A 21,611-nucleotide genomic window follows, 5' to 3' on the forward strand; every position below is an offset into this window, starting at 1 on the left:
AGTGGGAGGCAAGGACCGGCAGGCAGGGCCTGGAGGGGAAGTCCCCTTGTGGAGTTCAGAGGTGATGGGAGGAGGTGTGAGGGCAGATATTGTAACTGTAATTATTAACAGTTGTTTAATGCACATTACAGAAAAGCCTTGTGGTAAATTTATAATATTTATAGGTGTTATTGTTCAAGAAAAGGCTAGACATAGGCAGTTTGATACTGGTTCAAAGAGAATACTAAGGTAAGCAATCAGGACAGGTAGGCAGTGCTAGAATCTGACATCAGGTTCAGATGGCTGCCTCTGCACAATGGAGAAGCAATCCAAGGGTCCAGGAGGCCACACCTTGTTCAGGACGTGCCTGGGGGAATCAGCAGCCTCTGCCCCAGGCCCTTTTCCAGCTGTGTGCCCTCCTGACTGCCTAGGGAAGGTGACCGTGGCACGGGCAGCCTGCTCTGAGCCAGGCACCCACTGCGCCCAGCAGCCACTGAAGCCCTTCATGGCACTTCTGGCTCCGAGGACAAGTGTTGCCCAGGATCTTGGAGAGTGTGGGGGACTGCCACATGGGATGTGGGACAGACGGCCTCTTCCACACCGGAGCATTTCTGTGCTCTGGGTGGACCAGGAGGCAAGACCCCCTCTGTCTGAAGAGTGTGTCAAGGCCCCTTACTTCCATGTGCTCACAGGTCCTCAGCCAAGTATGACGGGACACCTTCGAGGCTCAGGGCACTGAGTGAGCAGAGATAGTCAGTGCGGTAAGGGCAGGGCTTGGATGCAGCCTGCTCTGTCCCACCACTGTGAGTCTGCACAGACCCGGCTCTTTGTCCTGTGGCCACTTAGATTTGGGCCCCACCTCTGGACAGCACGAACCAGACATGAAAGCGTGTGCACCTCAGCTACTGAGACAGCCCACCCACTTCCTGGGCACCGTCGGCCCCCGCCCTTGTGGTCCCAAGGTACGGCCACTCACGTTCATGTCTGAGCCCGCCGGGAAGCACCGGCTGCTGGGCCGCTGCTTGATGGTCGCCACCCTTGGTTCCACAGCCATGTTCTCAGCAGCGCGGGAGGGCTTGGAGGCCGGGACTATCTCCTCGGGTTTATCTGCAATAGAACCATGAGGATTGGAGCAGCAACACCAGTGGGGGAAGCTGGGTGTAGATAGGAAAGCGCACAGGTGCAGCAGCCACTCCAACATCCAAAACTGTGCAGGGGGCATTTGTTGCTGCTGTGAGGAGCATGCGTGTGCCTCTGCCACATGCATTCCCACTGGGGCATGGGCTCCTTCCCAGGACCTTGCCCTCGGAGGCATGCACGAGGCATGGACATAGAAGACCCTCCACAGCTCGGCCACCTTCTCGTAAGTGCCCAGCCCCCAAGGGCTCTGAAGCTTTTTGGGACATTTCTGTTTTTTGGGACATTTCTGTGTTTTTTTTTGTTTTTTTTTTTTTGAGACAGTCTCTTGCTCTGTTGCCCAGGCTGGAGTGCAGTGGCGCAATCTTGGCTCACTGCAACCTCCGCCTCCCAGGTTTAAGCAATTCTCTTGCGTCAGCCTCAAGAGTAGCTGGGATTACAGGCACCTGCCACTACGCCCAGCTAATTTTTGTATTTTTAGTAGAGACGGAGTTTCACCATGTTGGCCAGGCTGATCTTGAACTCCTGGCCTCAAGTGATCCACCAGCCTTGGCCTCCCAAAGTGCTGGGATTACAGCCATTTGGGCCATTTCTTTAGTGGAATCACTTTATTCTTTCTAATGGGATTTATTCTTGTGAGGGTTAACTAAACTGACTTTTTGAAGTTTTTTTTTTGTTTTTTTTTGAAGAGACTCAGACATATGGTTCCTTTGTAACTGTGATTGCCAAGACATGAGGACCTGCCACCCAAGGCAGCGTGGGTGTTTCAGAGGCCAGGGTGCTCGTGGCCCCAGGCGTTAGTAAGTGTTGCAGAGGGAAGGTCTCTGTTTATTTTCCCCAATGCAGAACCTTCCCATTTCCTTTAAAAAAAAAAAAAAAAAAAGAAAACCAAAGTTTAGTTATAAGGGATCCTTAGCAATTAACAAAAGTTTTTAAAAGAGGACATTTGCAGCACATTTTTTTTTTTTACTTGAAAACTGAAGCACATCCCAGAGCTCTCCTGACGCCTTAGCTTCGTCTCAGGGTGTTTGGGATCAGGCATAAGGGTGTGTCTAAGGCTGTTTAAATGCAAGGGCCCTGTGCCACTGAGACCTGGAGAGCTGGTCTTCCAGTCGCGATGTGCATTCTGGAAAAGGTGACCCCAGCTGTACTTCTAAGATGTCACTGGGTTGGGACAAAGCCAGTGTGGTGTCTGGTGGGTGTACCCCATTCTGAGCCTTTGAGACAGCACTGGCCTTACTCCCTGGGGAGAAGCAGGCCATCTAGAACATTCTGCCTTCTGGCCACCCTAAGCCCACTCTTGGGGTCTGGTGGCTCCCATGAAGTGTATGCTAGGGCCTTGCCCAGACTTTGAGCCATGAGGCTATTGTGCAAGTTGGAGCTGAGCAGAGTGCAGGGAGGAAGGCCCCCATCTCCAAGTTGTTCTTCAAGCTGAGGCGGAAGTTACCTGTCATGGCAGCTTCTCACGGGGAGCTGACCCACGGGCAAAGCTCCCAGAGCCACGGCACGGATCAGGGTTGTCCAACACAAAGGCATCAGGCTCCTGACAAAGGCAGCCCAGACCAGAGGTCCCCACAAGAGGAAGTTTGGGGAGAGGAAATGGGGGTGTGCAGGGGACACTGAGCCAGGCGCCCTGTGATGGCCCCTCAACCTTGCAGAGCAGCTGAGACGTACACAACTCTGACACCTATGGACACTCTCACAGTAGAGTCTGCATGAGGGGCCTGGTTCCAGGCCTGTGTTCCAGACCCTTGGGCCAGTCCTGCCCCCACCGGGCCAGAACCTCAGGGCAGTCTATACTTTTTTTTCTTTTCTTTAAGATGGACTCTCACTGTCACCCAGGCTGCTTGGCTCACTGCAACCTCCACCTCCTGGGTTAAAGCAATTCTCGTGCCTCAGCCTCCTGAGTAGCTGGGATTACAGGCGAGCACCACCATGCCCGGCTAATTTTTGTATTTTTAGTAGAGACGGGGTTTCACCATGTTGGCCAGGCTGGTCTCAGACTCCTGACCTCAAGTGATATGCCCGCCTTGGCCTCCCAAAGTGCTGGGATTACAGGTGTGAGCCACCACACCCAGCCATACACTTTTAGTCTTCAAACAAGGATGGGGAAGAAAAGGCAGGAGAATGTGCAGCAGAGGCCATATGGCTGTCACGCCCAGCACACTTACCATGGGGCCCTTCAGGGAGGTGTTTGCCGACCCCTGGCCTGGACCACGTTTCCAGTTGTCAGCAAAATGCCAAGTGTTCACGCAAAGCAAGAAAGCCCTTGCCCCATAGTGTCTGGGCAGCCAAATCTCCCCCCACAGCACTCTCTCCCTTCATGACCAAGTCCAGCTGACCAGGCCTGCAGGCTCACTGGGCCCCAATTCTGCGTCCCTGCTCACGCATTCTCTCCTGTGATTCCTGGACCCACAAGCCCTGCTGGCTCTTCGATGAGCCTGATGCCTCCTTGGGGGCCTTGTCATTCCCCCAGTGGATGCTAAGCATCTGCTTCTCAGGGAACTGGTCAGGCACGGTAGGAAACACCCGATTCTCATCTCACTTGGCAGTGGGGACATCCTGGCTGTGACCTGTGACCCCAGTCCAGAGCCGTGCTGTCCTCACCTGCGTTCAAGGCCCTCATCCCAGCTCCTCCGGCTGCAGCAGGTGCTGCATGGCTGCCTCATCTCACATTCCCTTTGCTGGGGTCCCTGTCAATCTCCCTGGGCTGCACGGGCTGGGTCCACCTTCCATGGTCCCAGCAATTTGCTTCCTCCAAGGAGCCTTTCTCCTCCCAGGGCTGGGCTGGGACTCCTTGGATGGCTGGGGTCGAATTGGTTTCTGTGCAGGCCTCTCTGCCCTGGCCTCGCCGATCAGCTGGGCTTCTCCCCCTTGACTCGGGACCAGGTGATGCTTGGGTGATCTCCTCTGGCCGGCTGTGATGTGCAACTCCAGCTTGGTCTATCCCTGGAAATGGGGGCGCTAGGCAGTGGCTGTTCTTTGCCTCAAGTGAGATGTGGCAGCTGGTGGCCCCCAGAGTATTTTTCTCCAATGAAACGGGGGTTGAGACGTGTCTCCTGCACCAGGGAGTTATGTCCCACAGCTGTGGTGAGCCAGGGCACTGCGGGGTGGGGATACCCCGGGACCTGCTTCCTGACAGTGCTGGCCCGGGCCCCTCCTCTGACCCCAGTGGAGCGTGAGGCCTGAGCGGGGTGCAGCAGCATGTACCTCCATGAACATGACCCAGAAGGGATGCCACCAAGTTAGGGGAAGAGCAGCTGGAGCCCAACAAAACATCCCACGGGGGCATTCCAGGTGGCGAGCTCTGGGGGCAGCCGCAGAATCCAGCCCACCTGATACTGTACACAGGTGCAGACAGGGAAGAGTGCCTTCCTGGCTGCCACCTGCCTGTGCTCAGACCTGCACCTGTGGAGATGCAGGAAGGCCCATCCGAGCCAGAAACCCCTGGGCATCCCTCCAGGCCTGACTTCCAGGCTATGGTAAGCTCAGAGGCTAAGGTGGCAGCTGGGGCTGAATAGCGGAGGTGAGGGAAAGTCATCGGCATTGAACATTGACAGGTGTCAGACCCAGAAGATGCAGGACGGCCGAGGCCCTGCAGGGGAAGGCCTGGGCGCAGGTGGGTGTGGGAAGGCTGTGGCCAGGCTCTGCTGTGCTGTTGGCCATGTCTGGGCACATCAAGGAAGGTGGGACTCTAGGGCATAACAGCTTTCCTGGGATTACAATTTAAATGAGCCAGATCTTCAAGAAGCTCCCGTTTCCAACTGGGCCCTTCCAGAAGCCATGTGTCTGTTTTTTATGTATTAACAAACCCCACAGCTGATGAGGCTGATTCATTTCCATCCACTGCACACTGAGGGTCTGCTGCCCGGCCTCCCCGGGGCACCACCTCGACTTCTCACATTCCCAAAATGAACAGGCTGCAGGCTGCGATTTTAGGACCTCAGGGCCTGCGGCAGGCATCTTGTTAAATACACCTCATGTAACTGTGTGCCCAGGGTGAAGGAAAGGTGTCCTGGTCAATAATGACAGCCGTCCCTGAATCGGGTGGAAGTTCTGGGCCGATCATCCTGTTTCTCATCCTAATGAGAAGCTGGCTGTAGTAAAGGGATTGTTCCCATGTCGAAGGGAAAACATTTCAGGTCTGAGATGCGTAAGGCCATATGGGGGCAAACCATGGGACCAGGCGGGAGCTGGGGCTGGCGCTGGGGTCCCCCAAGCCTTGTGCCTGCCATGTGATGGGCTGCCCAGCCCTGGGCCCTGGTGGGCAACGGCTGCAGAAAGTTTGTTTGGAAATGGTTGGGGTCACCGTTGGCATGGTTTGCCTCATCCAGGAGAACCACGAGGCAGGGGTGGGGGCACCCTACCCATCATCACAGTCGCCACATCAGAGGGTGGGGCTGGTCATGTCATTGAAGGTGCATCCCTGAAACTGTGGCCACCTTGCCTGTGGACATCTGGTCTCTGTTTTAAACCTTTCCCTTCCTAATAACCCCAAAACAAATGTTCTTTTGAACCAGAGCATGTGAGAGCAGCCGGGCGTGTTGGGGTGGTAGGGTCAGGGGCTAGCATTCGTTTTTAAGTTAGAGTTAGTGTAATTCAAATGAAAAAGGAAAACCCTGCATTGGCTCCCCACAGGGGTGTGGGTCCCTCCTGGCCCTTGTCTCTTGGGGACGTGGCCAGTGGGATGGTACTGGCCTGACTTGCTCAGTCCCTATCTTGGAGATCTTGTTTACCAGGATATGGAGACTTTTCAGAAAAGCCACAGGACTGAGATTCCTGCTTCTCATTCTAGGCTCCTAAGGATTATGCTTAATTTATAAAAGCTCAGAACTAGGTCTTTATTCAGGGACTCCGGATGAAGGGGATTAGCGAATGTGGCCCCTGGCAGTCTTAGAATGAAGTGTTCAGTGACAGAAAACAAACAAGCCTCAGACAGATTTGAAACTGTCAAATCCCAAAACACTCCAGTGAGGAGCTGATGAAGATGCCCCAGCAGTCACCCGCATTTCAGCCCTCTGAGCAAGCATGTGTTCTCTCTACTAGACACGTGATGCTGACCAGGCACAGGGAAAAGGGAGGGGAGGTAGGTTTGTCACCTGCCTGCCCTGCCTGTTACCAGAGCCCCCCAGCCCATGAGCTGACTCTGGACCACGGCCTGACTTCAGTGCAGGTTCCCCTGATAGGGGGCAGGAAGCAGTGTGCCCTGTGCTAGAGAAATCTTGCCACTGCTCTGCATCCTCAGCAAATCACAAGGGAGTCACCAAATCGAGGAGTGACACGACCCCAGCGTCCATGCCGAGGCTGGGAGGCCCAGGACCACCCAGGCACCTGGTGGCCGAGTCTCCTGGAAAATAGGCTCTGCACTGAAGCGACACTAGGTCCACTGTCCAGCGAGTACCTTTGCCTGTGGCCACACAATAGGCCCAGAGCCTGGGAGCCAGCCCCATTGAGGGGCAGAGTGCCCAGCTGTTTGCCTGTTGACTCTTCAGAACCTTCTGGGGGAAAGCAGCAGACCAGACCTGTGGAGGGCTGCATGGGGCTGCTCCACCTCTTCAGCTTTCCTGGGACCTGATTCATGGTCTGCTTCACATCCTCTGGCATGATCTAGGGACCCTGTCAGTTCTCAACCACTGCTCTCTCCCCTTATGTGGGCTTGAAGTGGTCTGTCTACTTCTCTGGAGTTGCAGTGCCACTACATCCTGTCTCTGGGTGAGAGAGTACAAATGTCACTCCATTTCCAAAAGGAAAACACACATCTGCAGTGCCAGATGTTAGAGGACAGAAGCCGCGTGTGTTAGAAGCAGCGGCTGTTGCCAGTTGGCTGGCCTCTTGGTTTAATCTTCCAAAGAGGCAGTGCAGGGTGGGAAGGGTGTGCTTGGACCCTGGTGGACTGGTCCTGGCCTGCAGGCTCTGAGTCACACACCTTCCAAGGGCTAGAGTCTGAAGGTACAGCCATAGGTGCCTGGTAGGGTGAAGGCCACAGTCCCCTTCATGTGCCCAGGGGCAGAGGCCCCACCCCAAATCCTGCCTGACAGCCGGCTTCTTCCTGAGCCCAGCACAGGGTCTGGGCACTAGGGCAGGTGCTCAGAGAACACTTAAAGACTAAACAAGGATTTTACAGATGGAGAACTGAAAACCTGGGATCACTAAGCAGGGTAAAGCTAGCGGGGACAGACCTGGGATTTGAGGTGCTTTGCCAGGGATGTTACGATAAATGACCATGCACGGGGGGCTTAAAACAATGGAAACATATCCCTGCACAGTTCTGGAGGCTGGAAGTCCAAGGTCAGGCTCCTTCAGGGGTCTGGGGAGGATGAAATCCATGGTGTTTCTTGGCTTGTTCCTTCCTTCTTTACAAGGACACGCCACTGGATTTAGGGCCCACCCGAGTCCAGCATGACCTCATCTTGATTAGATCTACAAGGATCCTATTTCCAAATAAGGTCCCATTCACAGAACTTTGGGGGTCACTTTTCAACCCAATACAACTGTAAAGGCCTGACTTTTGTTCCACATGGCCTTTCTGGAGTGTGACGAGTGCTTTTTCCGAGGCGAGGCCAGTCCTCCCAGAGACAGGTGGAGGCAGCACGAGGGGCCTGGAGCATTTGCCGTGCATCCACTACGTGCCCCGCACTTCGCATGTGCGCCATGGGATGCCCTCATGGCCCTAGAGGCAGGGGCTGTCAACAATGCTGAGTGTCTTCAGTCCCCAGCTGGATCCCCCAGTGTGACCAGGCTGGGCCACGGCTGCTGGTCCCTTTGGGGTCTTCCTGCCCACACCCTTGCCCCCTGTTATATCTGGGGTTGAGGCTCTTGCTCAGACGGGAGGTGGATCTTCTCTCTGGGGCTCCTGCCCGTGCTCTGCGTGGACTCTGCCTGGCCCTGCAGGCTGTCACTCTTATCTTCTGATGCCACCCTGGGGGAGGAGGGTGGTGTGGATGGGGCCAGGTCCCAGCAGGCCACAGGCGCCCACGGTGGCTCAGCCACCTGAGTCCCGAACTGTTCTCCCTGACAAGGGACTTCTGTTGTCCCACGCTGTTCTGGCAACTGGGTCCCTGGCAGCCATGGTGGGGCATCTTCCTCAGGTAGGTGATGAATAGAGGGCCATTCCCGTGAGCTGGGGTTTGGCCTTGGATTGAAGGGGTGTTCGCACAGAAACGTAATTGCACGACATAGAAAGAAGGGTATTCTGTACCCCGGGCGTCCACCACATCCTCGGCGCAGCAGTGGGGCCTAGAAAGCCCGCTGGGAGTTTTCTGGGCAGCTGTAGGATGCTGGTGCAAGCCCGGGGCTGCTGCAGAGAGGCCGCTGGGATGACACAGGTCGGGACAGTGGTGGTTCTGTGCCCATCTCACCCATTCTCATCTAACATGATTGGGACACAGTTAAGATGTGCCTTAGGGCCGGTGCCTCTGGCCAGGTGCTAGGCTCCTCCCAACTCCAAGGGATTAATTAAAAGCTGGGAGTGCTGCTTTTAATTGTTGGGGGAGCTGTGTCCAGCAGCAGGCGAGCAATACCCCCCGATGTGCTTGCTGCTGTGAAAGGGGGAACCTGAGTCTATCTGGGGCCTGCGGTCCGGCTGCCCACAGCCACAGTGACTGCCAGTCTCCCACTCCACACCAGCCCTGGGTGGGGAGGTGTAGCCAAAGGGCTCACACTGCTCCCTTCTCCTTCTAGTGCCCCACAGGGCACAGGGCAGCCTCTTGCGGAATGGGTGATTTCCGGGCCTTAAAGGGAGGCAGTTCCTGCCCACCACAAAGGGGTCCTGAGGGCCAGGAATGCAGCCAGAGGCTCTGCTCATCTGCAACCCCCCATCCAGGCAGCCCCAGCTGAGACCAAACAGGGGTCCGGCCAGCTTCACGGTCATGACGATGTGAACACAGGTCAGGGAAGAAACACAGGACACGCTGGGGAATCACAGACAGAAGCCAAGCAGAAAGAACAGACAGATGAATGTGCTCCAGGGCAGGGCTCCTCGGGCAGGACCCGGCAGGAGAAGCCAACAAGGCTTTGCGACACATTTGAGACTTCACGGCATCACAAAGGATGTTTCTGTTCCACAGGGGGGTGATGGGCAGGGGGCTGAGACAGACACTGGGCCTCCCTTACCCTTCTTCTTCCGGACCGAGGCTTGCAAACAGAAAGGGGACCGCCATGAGCCACCAGGATGCAGCGCCCGCCCGCAGCCTACACTCGGGCCTTGTCAGCTCAGGGCGCCTCAGGAGCAGGCTGGGCCGGCAATGGGGCGGCAGGCAGGGGCTGTCTGGAACGCTGCGAACGCAGGCTGCGCTATCCATGGAGTGGCTTTCCCCAAACCTTGGCTGCCCGCACAACTCTGTCCTGTCTGCCCTGCTCGTTAACCTACTGCCTGGCAGTGGAAAGGGGCTTTCCTTCTTCCTCAGCACCCCTTGTCCCACCAGCACCCTGCCAAAGTAGGGAGGAGTTCTCAGAGCAGACATGAGCAGAGGTGGTGGGGCCAGCCTTTAGAGTGCACCTGTGGCCTTTCCTGCCTCATTCTGTTGTTTCTTGACTGAGCTGAGCTCTCAGGAGCACCCCTTGCAAAGATGAGAGCTGCTAGGCTTGTCCCTCTGGGGAGCCCCAGGACAGGCCTCTGTGGAGAGGGCCTGGAGGCTGGTCACCTCCTCCGTCGCCTGTGAGGCTGGGGCATGCGGGGCACTACTGGTTCTGGGTGGGTGGGGCAGCGCCACTGCAGGGCTGCTGTTTTGGACTGAGGCCTCATGCCCATCCTCAGACTCTAGCCCCAGAACCTCGTGAGAAGCGGCCTGGCCGGCCTCAGCGCCCTGGGCCGAGGAAGGATGACTACTGCTTCACTGCTGTGGCAGCACTTGCTAGACCCCTCTCGGGAAAGCTGCCTGTGCCAGAGTGCAGGGAGGATGGGGCCTGTGAGTGAGAGCACCGGCCAGGGCTTGGCTCTCAACCCCCCAGGCCAGCCGGACTGGACCGTGGGCCTTGGGCGGGGGCTCATTTCTGCGCCCATGTAAGCTGCCTTCACCAGCTCCAATTTGTGCTCCAGTGGAGCAAGCGTTTCCACCTACACGCCATCTCTGTGTGTTTCAGAGCCACCCTCTTTCCAAAGGTGTCCCTGGCTCCATGGTGACTCCCCAGAACAAACAGGATCCTGCATGGCCAGCATGGCCCACGTGACTGCTAGTCGCCCTTCCCCTGTCTACAAGATGGAGTCAGAGGGCCAGAGCCTCTCTCTGTTGCTTGCAGACCTTACACAAAGGTGCCGGGTGTTCCCTAAGCCTGCTGTGCAGACCAGACTGCTCTGCCAAGCCCACGCTATCTACACACAGATCCCCGGAGGATGGAGCCTTCTGGTCTGAGCCACGTGGGGAGCAGTTCACACAGGCCTCCGAGGCCTGGGCTGAGGTGGATGTCAGTGGGGGTGCCCTAGACAGCAGGGGGAGCTGCTTTGGGGACCCAGTGGGGCTGCTTACCTTTATCCACTAGTGAGAGGCCCAAAAATTCAAAACAAAACAATGTTAGATAAACAGAAAAGAGGAAAGGCAGGACTAGCAACAACGCCCCGCGAGGCTCCGAGGGAGGTGCACACATGGGGCTGCGGGGCATGCGGGGGCATTTCCTGACGCACGTCTGGGTACAGGGGCAGGAAGGGGGTAGCGAGCAAGCGTGGGGTCATGCACAGCCTGGTGCTTTGCAAAAGGCAGCTCAGGGACCGGCATGGTGACTGTACAGGGCTGGGCCGGGTGTGCGACTTACCGAGCTCCTCCAGCTCCGAGGTCATGGACTTGGAGCGCAGGGTGAGGGCTGTGGTCGGTGCCCGCTTTGGAGGCGGGGGAGCTGGAGGGCAGAGGAGAGATGGGTGTGAGATCCCAGCCCATGTTTCCAGATATGGGAATAAGGCCAGCAGTGGCCCTGTGGCTGGCAGGTGGGTCTCAGGCTGTTTGGCTGCAGTGGTCAGGGATTGTGCAGGTGTGCTTATGATGGGAAAGGACAGGTGCTCAGGAGGATCTTGCCATATCCCTGAACTGCAGTGCAGGCCCTCATGGGTGGGCCTGGGCAGGGGGAAGGAGGGGACAGGGCACTGAGTGGGAAGCCTGCGGAAGGGATGCCTGCTAGTGACTAAAAGGGCACTCCTGGTGGGACATAGATGATTCCGGCAGTGTGTGAGCCCCAAGTCATTGTCGTGGGCTCTGGCGGTAAATTCCAGCCTCACCCCTGTGCCTGGGCTCTCAGAAGTGTGGGATCAGCTGGAGAGAGGGCCCACTGCCCCCCAGCTGTCCTGCCCGCCCCCCCCCCCCGGTAGGGCCCCAGGCTGGAGCTGGGCAATGTGGGGCATGTACCTTTCTTCCTGGCGGTGTCGTCGGGGTCCAGATTCCTGGTCACCGTGACCACCTTAAGGACCAGGTGATTCCCTCCCTGCCGGATCATGTTCACCACCTGCCTGTGGCCGACTTTGACAACATTCTCATTGTTAACCTGTGGGAAGGCGGAGAGGACGGCGTCAGTGAGAGCCAGCGGAGAGGAAGACAGCTGGCACCCACCCAAGGCAGAGACATGTGGGCTCCTAAAAAGGGGGCGAATGCAGGGAAGCGAAGGGAGTGAGACCATCATCTTTTTGGAAGCAAAGGTGCTTTTGGGGAAACCAGAATGAATGCTGCTGTGACTGTGGAGGTCACTTAACTGGCTCAGGAGGTTGGGGGAGGCCTTCCTCTGACACTGCAGCTCTCTGCTGAGTCCTCCACAGCTGCTGCAGAGGAAGGGCTGATTTCTACTTAACCTGAGCATCCTTAGGTGCTTACTTTTACAGGCCTGGGGCAATTTTCAGGGCCACCAAGAGACTGCATGTGAAGAGCCTGACAGGCGAGTTCCAGGGCTGGGCTGCAGTGCCAGGCTTTGCATCCTCACAGGAGGAGGAAACGTGGCGCTTAATTGCTTCTCATGTATTCTGGGAATGCACATCACACTGACGCGGCCCCTTTCCTCCCACTCCCTCCCTCCCTGCTCTCCCGCTCCAAAAGCCTGGGAAGGCAGAAAAGCCTGGCCCAGCAGGGCGCTCACAAGAGTGGGGGCCCTGTCCCTGTGCTGGTCTGTACAACTAGCTGCCCCAGTGCTCCTGGGACGGTGAGTGGCAGGCTGGGGACCCCCAAGGCTGCCATGCTATGGCCACTGCCCTGCAGTTGAGGAGCTCTTAGTCCCTTTAGGAGCCGGTTACCTCCTGCCCTATTTGTCCTCACCATGGCAAATGCACCTGACACGGAAGTAGGAACGGACTCAGGGTGCCATCCCCCTGGCCCCTCTGCTGTCTGCTCTTCTCACCTCCCTGAGCAACGCTCAGCAGCAGATGGCCTTGGCCTCTGCCTCCCAGCCCCACGCTACTCCCAGAGGAAAACCCAAGTGATGGAGACTGGAACTGGGTGGGCGTCTGGGCTGACACTGCCCACCCTGGCTACTGCAGGAGTAACACTTAGTGGTTTTCAAATGTTGCTCTGAAAAGGCCCCGGCCTCACCCCTGCCCATGGAACTGAGCTCCACAGGGGGCCTCTGGCACCTTCATCCCAGCAGCTCCTGAATGGGAGCGCAGCCCAGAGGCAGCTGTCTCTAGGTGGCAGCTGGGAGGGGGAAGCCCCGGAAGGTGAAGTTTACAGCTGCTTCACGCGCCACCTTTGAACAAAGAAAAGCACCCTGATTGTAAACAACAGCCAAGACGTCATGCCCCTCACCAGCCACACTGTGCTGTACGCATATCCTCCTGCTATGGATTCTTCAAAAACTAAACATCTGGTATACCCACAAACAGCAAACTTAAAGCCTGTGTGCTGCTTGGTGGATTTTTCACAAATCCAACATCCCTGTAAGAGCTGGATAGAAGCAGGTACTGCCTGGCTCCCCATACTGTTGACAGGCCCAGGATGTGCCAGTTTCGGTCACCTATGAGACGGCTGCAGAGCTCCTCCAGGCAGGGCTGCGAGGAGCCCAGGGAGGACTCAGTGGGGCCAGGGCAGTCCCCGTGCCAGCTGCTTTGCAGTCTCTGCTGTGGGACCGGCTCATTCCCATGTACTCAGACCCACCCGGTTTCAGCAGTGAGTATCCAGTGTCCTGGGTCCACTGGACAGCTGGTCACCCTGCACTGCCCTGAAGATACAGTCTTGGGAGCAGGACCATCCTAGTGGGGCCTTGGGAGAGAGGCCCACCTACAGCGGCAGTGGTCTTTGCAAAGTGACTCCTGGGGGCTGTTCCTTTCACTGAGGTTCTCAGAATGTAATTAGGAAAGCAGATGGATTTAGGAAGTAAAGGAGCCGGATCGAGGAAGACAGCACCGGGAGTTCTCGGAGGGCAGACCTCAGCTTGCAGGACCCTCGCTGCTCTGGTACAGACAGGCAACCGAACACCAGCCACGCGTTATCGGGTTCTCTCCCCTCCCATGAGCACACCCGGGTAGTGGCTGTTGCTCATTCATTCATTCATTCACTCATTCCAGTGTTTCTGTTCCCCGTACCACTAAAAGCCATGAGGCACAGGCAGTTCAGCTGTCTCTGCCTCCATCTGTGGGAAGTTTGCGTCCTCATCAGGGAGTTTTGGCCGACACACAAAGAAGTGAACACATAACTTCAGGTGGCTGAGTACCACCTAAGAAGGCAGAACCAAGTAAAAGGAGACTGAACAGAGGCCTGGACCCACCAGGAAAGAGCAGTGTGGGCGGAGTCATGGGGTGGGAATGGGCAAGGAAGCGGTAGGCAGGGGGGCGCAGAAAAGGCCAAGGCCTGAGAGCAGGGCCTTGGATGCCAGGGTGAGGTTATGGGCCAGGGAGTGCTGAGGCCCGATGCAGAGATGAGGCATCTGACCCAAGCAGCTGTGAGTATGAGGTGCCAAACACACGTGGGGGGCACCGAGACACTGGGGTCTCAAGCTGAGATGGAGGAGGCAGGCTGCCCAGGCTCAGGAGCCACGAGGCCAATGTGTGAGGCCTTGGTGAGAAGACCTGGCAGTAGGGAGCCCCCAGCTGCCTGGCCACTAGATCCCCAGGGATCATCCCTTGCAAGGCTGTGGGGAGAGAGGGGAGGACTCGGCCCCACCTTGAGATGGGCTGGGACCAGCTTTCCTGCTCTGGGCAGGCCCCCAGTGCCGGGCCTTGAGGGGGCTCCAACCAAGAAAGTGCATATTACTGCCTGCTTGCTCCTGCCACCCGCTGTGGGGCATTCTCTGGATCTGATGCTTGGGGAGAGTATGAGACTGGGCTGCCAGTCACTGGAGAAGCCAAGCTCAAGTTGCGGCCTCCTGAGGGCTCGTCGGGCTGATGGGGACTTTAACAGCCTGGCCACTTAGGCAGGGAGGGGCTGGGGATGTGGCCTCCGACTGCAGCCTGCTAACCATCACGGCCTTGGGCTCATTCCCTAGAATCCTCATCCTCCAGAATCTCCTGTGGTTCATTTGTGGTGGCTGGATGCTGTCCTTCTGTGATCTTGGCCAGAGCTGGCCCTTGGCCACTTTGGGAGAAGAAGTTTGTTCCTGTGCCTTGGAAGGGTCAAGGGGCTGGAGGGCCCTTTTCCTCAGAAGTGTCAGAGACAGACATTACTCTTTTCTGGGCAGGGGAGGCAAAGGACCAAAGAAAGGCCTCTCGGGGAATGAGCCACTCATGGGGGATTCTCAGGAAGCTTGGCTGCGGGGCCAAGGACCTTGGCGGCCCCAGCACCTTCCCTGTCTGTAGCCGACAGCCTGGGTGCACGTTCTGGTGGCACCTCCACACACTCATGCTGCCCCAGCCAGAGCTGCTCCTGCACAGGGCCAGGCTGGCTGCCCAGATTTGATGTCTCATATCTGAGTCTGCAGAAGCTGCTGTTCCCACCCAACTCAGGGCTCCCCAGTTCCTGATTCCATCCCCTGTACCCCTCGTAGACCTGCTGCCCTCAGCAGACTGCAGCAAATGGCAGGACCTGCTCAGGAGAGCTCAGAGGAAATGAGGCTCCCATGGGCCCTGGAAACATCACTTGGCCTTCTCTGAAAGCTGATGACAAAGAGGCATACAGGGCTTGCAGGGGTGGAGCTAGGTTTGGAATCAGTTGTTGGGCATCTGATGCCCCTCTGACGTCCAGAATCTGTCTCGCCCAGGTCTTTCGGGGTCATGAGCCACTTCCAAACAAAGTTGCTTTGGACGAGCTTCCCTGCAGTCCCAGCTCCACTTGGAGGGCCCTCCCTCCTGCTTCATGGAGGGATGGTATCCGGTGAGCCCTGGTCCTGGTGGGCCTGCACCCCTCCAGAATCAGCATATTATTGGGTCCGGAGCCTGTGGGGGCCCTGCTGCTTGCTGGGTGCCCGTGGGCAGGACGCCTGCCTCTCTAGCGGGGTGTCCTCAGTAAACAGCATGGCTTCCTGCCCTGGCAAGCACTTGGGGGCAGGGAGGTGGTGCCAACAGGGCCTCAAACCATCCACACACATCCTAGGATGTTCCCTTTGGTCCCCATCCAGCGATTACCAAGGGTCAAATCCCACCCACACAGTGCCTCAGTCAGTTTTAACTTAGCTGTCACAATTTAAAGAGTATAAGACCTTTGCATAGAAAGTCTAGAATTTCAGTTTTCATTGAAAAATGAGAACCCTCGCACTTGGGGAGTTGGGCCTCCCACTTGCATGCGGCATCCTCCCCTGCTGTTAGCTGGGGCTGTGACTGCTGCTGTGCCCGCCCGCCCCAGCCTCCTGGGCCCTGACATCACCTTCTCAGCTTGAGGGGGCATTGGATTTGTGGCTCTTGCCAGCCACCAGTGAAACAGAAAACGGCTATCACTGCCTTTGATGCCATCTGCGTTTAGAATTTTGGGAAGGGACAGATTGAACTCTGCACATTGCTGGTCTCAAAATCAGCCTGGGTGACATTCATGAAACTGATTTCTATTTCCTACGGGAGCCGCAGGTGACTGGTGAGCCCTGTATCAATATAAGCTTCCCAGGCCAGTCTCCTGTGTCAGAGCTCAGATCTCAAAACACATTGACCTTGTGCCCAGAATCTTTCCCCTGCAGAGGGAGAGGGATGTCTGCGAGGGGCCTGCAACAGCCTTTCTGAGCATGAGGAGGAGGCAGAATGGGGGAATGTCATGTGGGCGCTGGGGCAGAGGCAGGTGGCCATCCCGTCTGTCACCACTCCGCATTACCCTGAACCCTAGATGCAGGCCCAGTGGACAGACACGGACATGAGGTCTGGAGGGGCCTGTGGGGGACCCCAACTCAAACTTGGGCTTGCAAAAGCCAGGAAAGTGGCCCCGAATCTTGCACTTAATATAGAAACCACATCGTTTCCATCAATGAAGAGCCAGTTCCAGCACCAAGCATGTGGTCCCAGTGACGCGCGTTTGTAATTAGACCCTAAATACCATCAAGACACTAAAAATGCCGACTTCCCCAAAGCAGCTGGGGCTGGGAGGAACCCGCGGGAGCGGGGCTTGTGATTTTTTGGAGTGTTTAGAGGCTCTGCAAATGAACTCAGACCGGTAGTAACTCCTGCAACACACATTTGCTTTGCACCCCTCCAGGGTGTGGTTTAGATTCTGCCGAGAGGGCACAGGCCGTGACAGTGTGCCACAGGAACCTCTATCATACAGGCCCAGGACAGGAAGACCCCTTGGTGAGAACCTGGCCGCACTGACAGCCTGTGCCCGGCTCTGACCTCAGGCAATGAGAGCCTGCCTACTGGGAACACCACAGGGCACCAGGGCTCATGGGGGTGGATGGTGCCCACGTGCTGCTGGGCACACACCTGCCCTGTCCCCCTCAGCTGAGCACAGAGAACCCATCCCAACCTTCCACCCACACTGACCTTTCCCGACAGAATGCTCAGCACCCCTCCCCACATCCCATCCCTCCAGCTTCCCCTAAGGCCGCCATCAGGGCTAAGTCCTGGGGCGGGGCAGAGTCTGCCCCCTGCCCTACCTTGCCTACTGGTGCATCATCTCTGTGTCCCCAGACACTTGTTCTGGACTGAACTGTGTCCTGCCCAAATTTATATGCTGGAGTCCTAATCCCTAGTATCTCAAAATATGACCTTACTTGGAAAGAGGGTCTTTGCAGATACAGTCAAGTTAAAAAGGGGCCATTAGGGTGAGCCTAACCCAGGTGACTAGTGTTCTTATGAAAAGGGGAAATTTGGGCCAGGTGTGGCGGCTCACACTTGTAATCCCAGCACTCTGGGAGGTTGAGGTGGGCGGGTTGCTCAAGCACGAGTTTCAGACCAGCCTGGGCAACATAGTGAGACCCCATTTCTACAAAAAATACAAGTTAGCCAGGTGTACTGGTGTGTGCCTGTGGTCCCAGCTACTTGGGAGGCTGAGGCAGGAGGATCACCTGAGCTCTGGAGGTCGAGACTGCAATGAGCCATGATTGCGCTACTGCACTCCAGTCTGGGCAACAGAGTGAGATCCTGTCTCAAAAGAAAGAGAGTCGGGGGAGTCTGGATATAGAGATATGCACACAGGGAGAAGGCGCCATGAAGGGTGAGATCAGGGTGACACTTTGAGATGCTAAAGGTTGCCAGGAAACCGTCAGCTCCTATGGGAGAGGCCTGGAAGATTTTCCCTCACAGCCTTAGAGGGAACCCATGCTACTGCCACCTTGATCTCAAACTTCTTGTCTCCAGAGCTGTGGGACAGTCCCTGTCTGGTTGAAGCTGCCCACCTGCAGTGCTTGGTGACCAGGCCTGTGCCTTGCCTGGCCTTCTTGGTTACCACCCTGAGGACTGTTCTATCGCAGCCCTCAGCCACAGTGCATCTCTGTCTGCTGCCCACTGAGGCTCACCTGCCCCTGCAGCACCAGCTGTTGCCCATGCAGTGGCACAGGTCTCCAGTGCTGCCCAATGTGAGCAGACACTGATTGGGCCACAGTCTTGGCTCTTGGTCTCACGACCTCCCCCAGGGGCCCAGTGTGGGGACACTGGCTATTGGCCTCAGAGCAAAAATGGCCTCAAGTCCCATTTATCCCATTGAGGGGGGGCTCCCAGCATGGAGCTCTGCACTCTTCCTTGCAGGAGCTCAGAGCACGGCCAGCTGGCATGTAGCTCTGAGTCTTCAGCATTGGTGTAGCCTTCGGGTCAGCTTTCCTCAGCTCCCCTGCCCCCTCGCCCTGACTTTCAGCTCTGACTCAGCCCACCCTGCTGGCCATGACTTGAAGCTGGGGACTTGCAGTGGCTGCATGTCTATGTCCCCCCAGTCTATGTGTTGAAACCCTCACCGCCAGTGTGATGGGGTTGGGAGGCGGGGACTCTGGGAAGTGATTACATCATGAGGCGGAGCCTTCGTGAATGGGATTAGTGCCCTTATAAAAGGGATCCTGGAGCAACCCTTTGCCCTTTCTGTCCTGTGAAGAGAAGATGGCTTTCTGCAAACCAGTTTGCCGGCCAGTGCCATGATCTTGGACTTCTGGTCTCCCGAGCTGGGAGAAATAAGTGCTGTTTAAGCCACCTGATCTGTGTATTCTGTCGCGGCAGCCCAAATGGACTAAGAACTCAAGTGACAAACCATAGCTGTGCTTACTTACCCAGGAGCCTGGCCACAGCTGTTCCCGCCTCCCATCCCCTGCAATTACATATATTGTACCAGGCTTGAGATGGGGAGGGAGGAGGTGTCTTGGCCAGCAGGTGACCCAGGAGTGACTGGTCTTAAAGGGAAGCTGGGAGGCAGGGACTGGAGGAGCAGACCCTGGGGCCGCAGTTCACCCAGACCTGCAGAGATGGCAGAGGCAGCTCTGGCATGCAAAGGCCACAGCCCCCAGATGCTGCTGCTGTTAGCAAACCTGGGGCCAAGGTTGGTGGCTGGAGCATCTTAAAGGTCCTGGGGGAAGGGGTGTTGTGAGTGGGAACTCAGAGGCACTGTCATTGGAAAATGACTGCCGCAGCCCTGGGAGGGAGTGGGCAGTGCAGGCTGGAGGCCACAGCCCTCCCGCGCTCATGTTTGTAGCAGAGCTTTTGCCCTTCCCCACCCCACAGAGGTCCTATTGAAACTGTCCCCTTTAGCAGGGCTAACTGGGGCATGTAATGTGGGTCCCTGAGAAGAGATTGTCTTTCCTGCCTCTGCCAGCGCCGCCACCCCCAAGTTTCTGCCACTGGACCCAGCTGTCTGTGAGGCCTCTGGATACAGATCCTGTCCCTCCTTTCCCTGCTCCTCCTCTGTCCAGGAGCTGGGGGAACCTGTCTGCAGGAAGAGGGTGTCCTCCAGGATGGGCCCATGGGTCTTCTACCTTTAGAGGAAGTGTCTCTGCCTTGTGTGAGTCATAGCACAGTGAGTCCTAGGGGTTCCTGGAGTCCTCCCTAGGCTGGGCACACAAAGGGTGGAGCCCATGCTCCCAGCTGCCTTCCCCTTTCCTGGTGAAGAGGAAGTGTGACTCCATTTTCCGGACAGAAGCTGCGCAGCCACATGAAGTGGCAGCACCTACTCCTTGCTGCCTCAGAGCCAGCCCCAACCAAAGAGGCTGCGCCAACCTCCTGTTGACCATGCTGGTCTTAAGTTCTCATCCTATTCTGCAAAATAAACAAGCTTTGGATGAAGTCCTTCCCCAAAAGTAAGAAACATACCAAGGACAAAGCTGTGCGTCGTGTGGCTTTGGGTTTTTGTGCACCTGCTCCCCGTGTGAAGGTGAGCACTTTGACAACAAGGCTCAAGGATGCCAACGGAGTGTGCCCCAGCGCCCATCAACACTTCTATGGGAAGAGTGGGGCAAAGGCACATGGCTGGCAACTCAACTCAACGTGAAATTAATTGACAAGACCAGCACGCAACAAGGCAGGACTGGATACTTCAGTTACATTTCCCTACCCAGTTCAGCAGGGACAGAGGAAAAAAAGCTTTAGGATCTTTAGAATTTCCCAGCCTTTAAACAAACCTAAAATCAGTTTAACCTGCAATGAGACTTTGGAACCAGCTACAGTCCTTAAAACAGATGCCAGAAATTGCTCATGTGGTGACAGAAACTGCAGAATAGGTGAAATGCTTGCTGTTTCCTCATATGCTCAGGTTGGCATCTTGAGTTTCCATGGGGTTTCGGTGCCCCTCAAAAAACCTGGACCTGCAATTCTGGAATGCTGCCACCAGGGGAAGGTATGGCTTGATCACTTGCCAGATTTATAGAAGGCTCAGGTAAGTACTGCAGCTCCTGGGGATAACTGCCTTGGAGTAGAGAGAAACTGTTGAGAAATCATGGATCCAGATAACTCCAAAAAAAGAGTAATGTGCCTGTCCATGCATCACCCTTACATACAGACATGGAGACATTTACAGAGTGAGTGAATCACAGCCACATCCAGGTAGATGGCAAGAACCCAAGCCTATCATCAGCCACAGTCCAGGGAATTTCTGTGAAGAATGGGCATACCTGCCTTCCTTTGTAAATAATTCTCTTCTTCCACTTAAATCGTTATTTAAAATATCAAAAGTTGTACATACACAGAGTTTACAGAAACAAAGAGTTCCACAAGGATTGTCATGATGAAACCCCACCAACCCAGCCTTACTTCTCACTCTGAGCCTTCAGCTATTTAATTTTATATCTATCAATCACTCCATCTCTGAACACCTATTTTTGCCACTTGATATTTACATTTTCGATATTATCCGCTGACACACTGTGATGGAAAAGGATGACTTGGCTCAGAGTTTGTGAAATGTGGCACTATGGTGATTTTGGACCAATTAATTCTTTGTTGTGGGTGTGCACTGTAGGATGTTTAGCAGTGTCCCTGAATTCTACCTGCCAGCTGCCAGCAATAATCTCCACCCCCAAGCGTGAAAATCAAGAATGTTTCCAGATACTGCCTAATGTCCTATGGAAGGTCAAGACACCATCAGTTGAGAACCACTAATTTGGCTCTTTTTAAAAAATCCTCCCTCCTCACTATTTTCCCAGTACCACCATCCTCTAGATGTATTGATATCAAAATTTTAACTAGATCACCATTCAGGATTTACATCATGACTATGTAAAATCTATTCATAGCTTAAACTATATAGTATACTATGGTTACTTCATCTTTTCCTGTACATTTTGTTCTCCCTAGAGCAAAATAATTTTGTTTGTTGGTCGGTTTTTCTATGTACTTAACAGTAATCCAAATCCAAATGCTTCCCTAATTATGTAAATCTCTTTTCAGAGTCTTCAAATACATTATCCATTTTAAGTTTGTCTTCCTGAAGAAATATTTCCTGAAGACTTTTGATCTGCACTGAACAACCAGGATTAAGTGTTTTCTAGCAGCTGTCCCCATTACTCTAATCCTCAGGATTCCTTTGACTGATTCTTTCCTGTGTTGGATCTCCTGAATCCCTGTATTTGTTTATTTGGTTCAAAAACCTCATTTTTTGTAAAGGACATCCTCCAGTATCTTCTCCCCAAATGGAGTTAGGACATAATTTTTTTGAGACTTTGACTATTTGAAAATGGCTCTATCTGTACACTTAATTGGTAGTTTGGCTGGGTATAAAATTTGAGGTTGGGGAATAAGGTAAAGTAAATTCCTAAGACTAACTAACTCT

General features: G+C 55.4%; 1 protein-coding gene across 2 annotated transcripts in view; it reads right to left on the bottom strand.

Moving 5' to 3' along the window:
• Positions 1-21,611, bottom strand: part of SHANK2 (SH3 and multiple ankyrin repeat domains 2) — a 697,015-nt gene that overhangs the window by 22,049 nt on the left and 653,355 nt on the right. For both annotated transcript variants that reach the window (XM_063608635.1, XM_055093718.2), the window contains 3 exons: positions 11,448-11,583; positions 10,864-10,944; positions 956-1,086 (listed from right to left, as the gene is read on the bottom strand). In XM_063608635.1, the coding sequence (XP_063464705.1) occupies positions 956-1,086; positions 10,864-10,944; positions 11,448-11,583 (348 nt within the window). The remainder of the gene's footprint in view (positions 1-955; positions 1,087-10,863; positions 10,945-11,447; positions 11,584-21,611) is intronic.

This window comes from Pan paniscus, chromosome 9 (assembly GCF_029289425.2).
Source record: "Pan paniscus chromosome 9, NHGRI_mPanPan1-v2.0_pri, whole genome shotgun sequence".
Classification (NCBI taxonomy): Eukaryota; Metazoa; Chordata; class Mammalia; order Primates; family Hominidae; genus Pan; species Pan paniscus.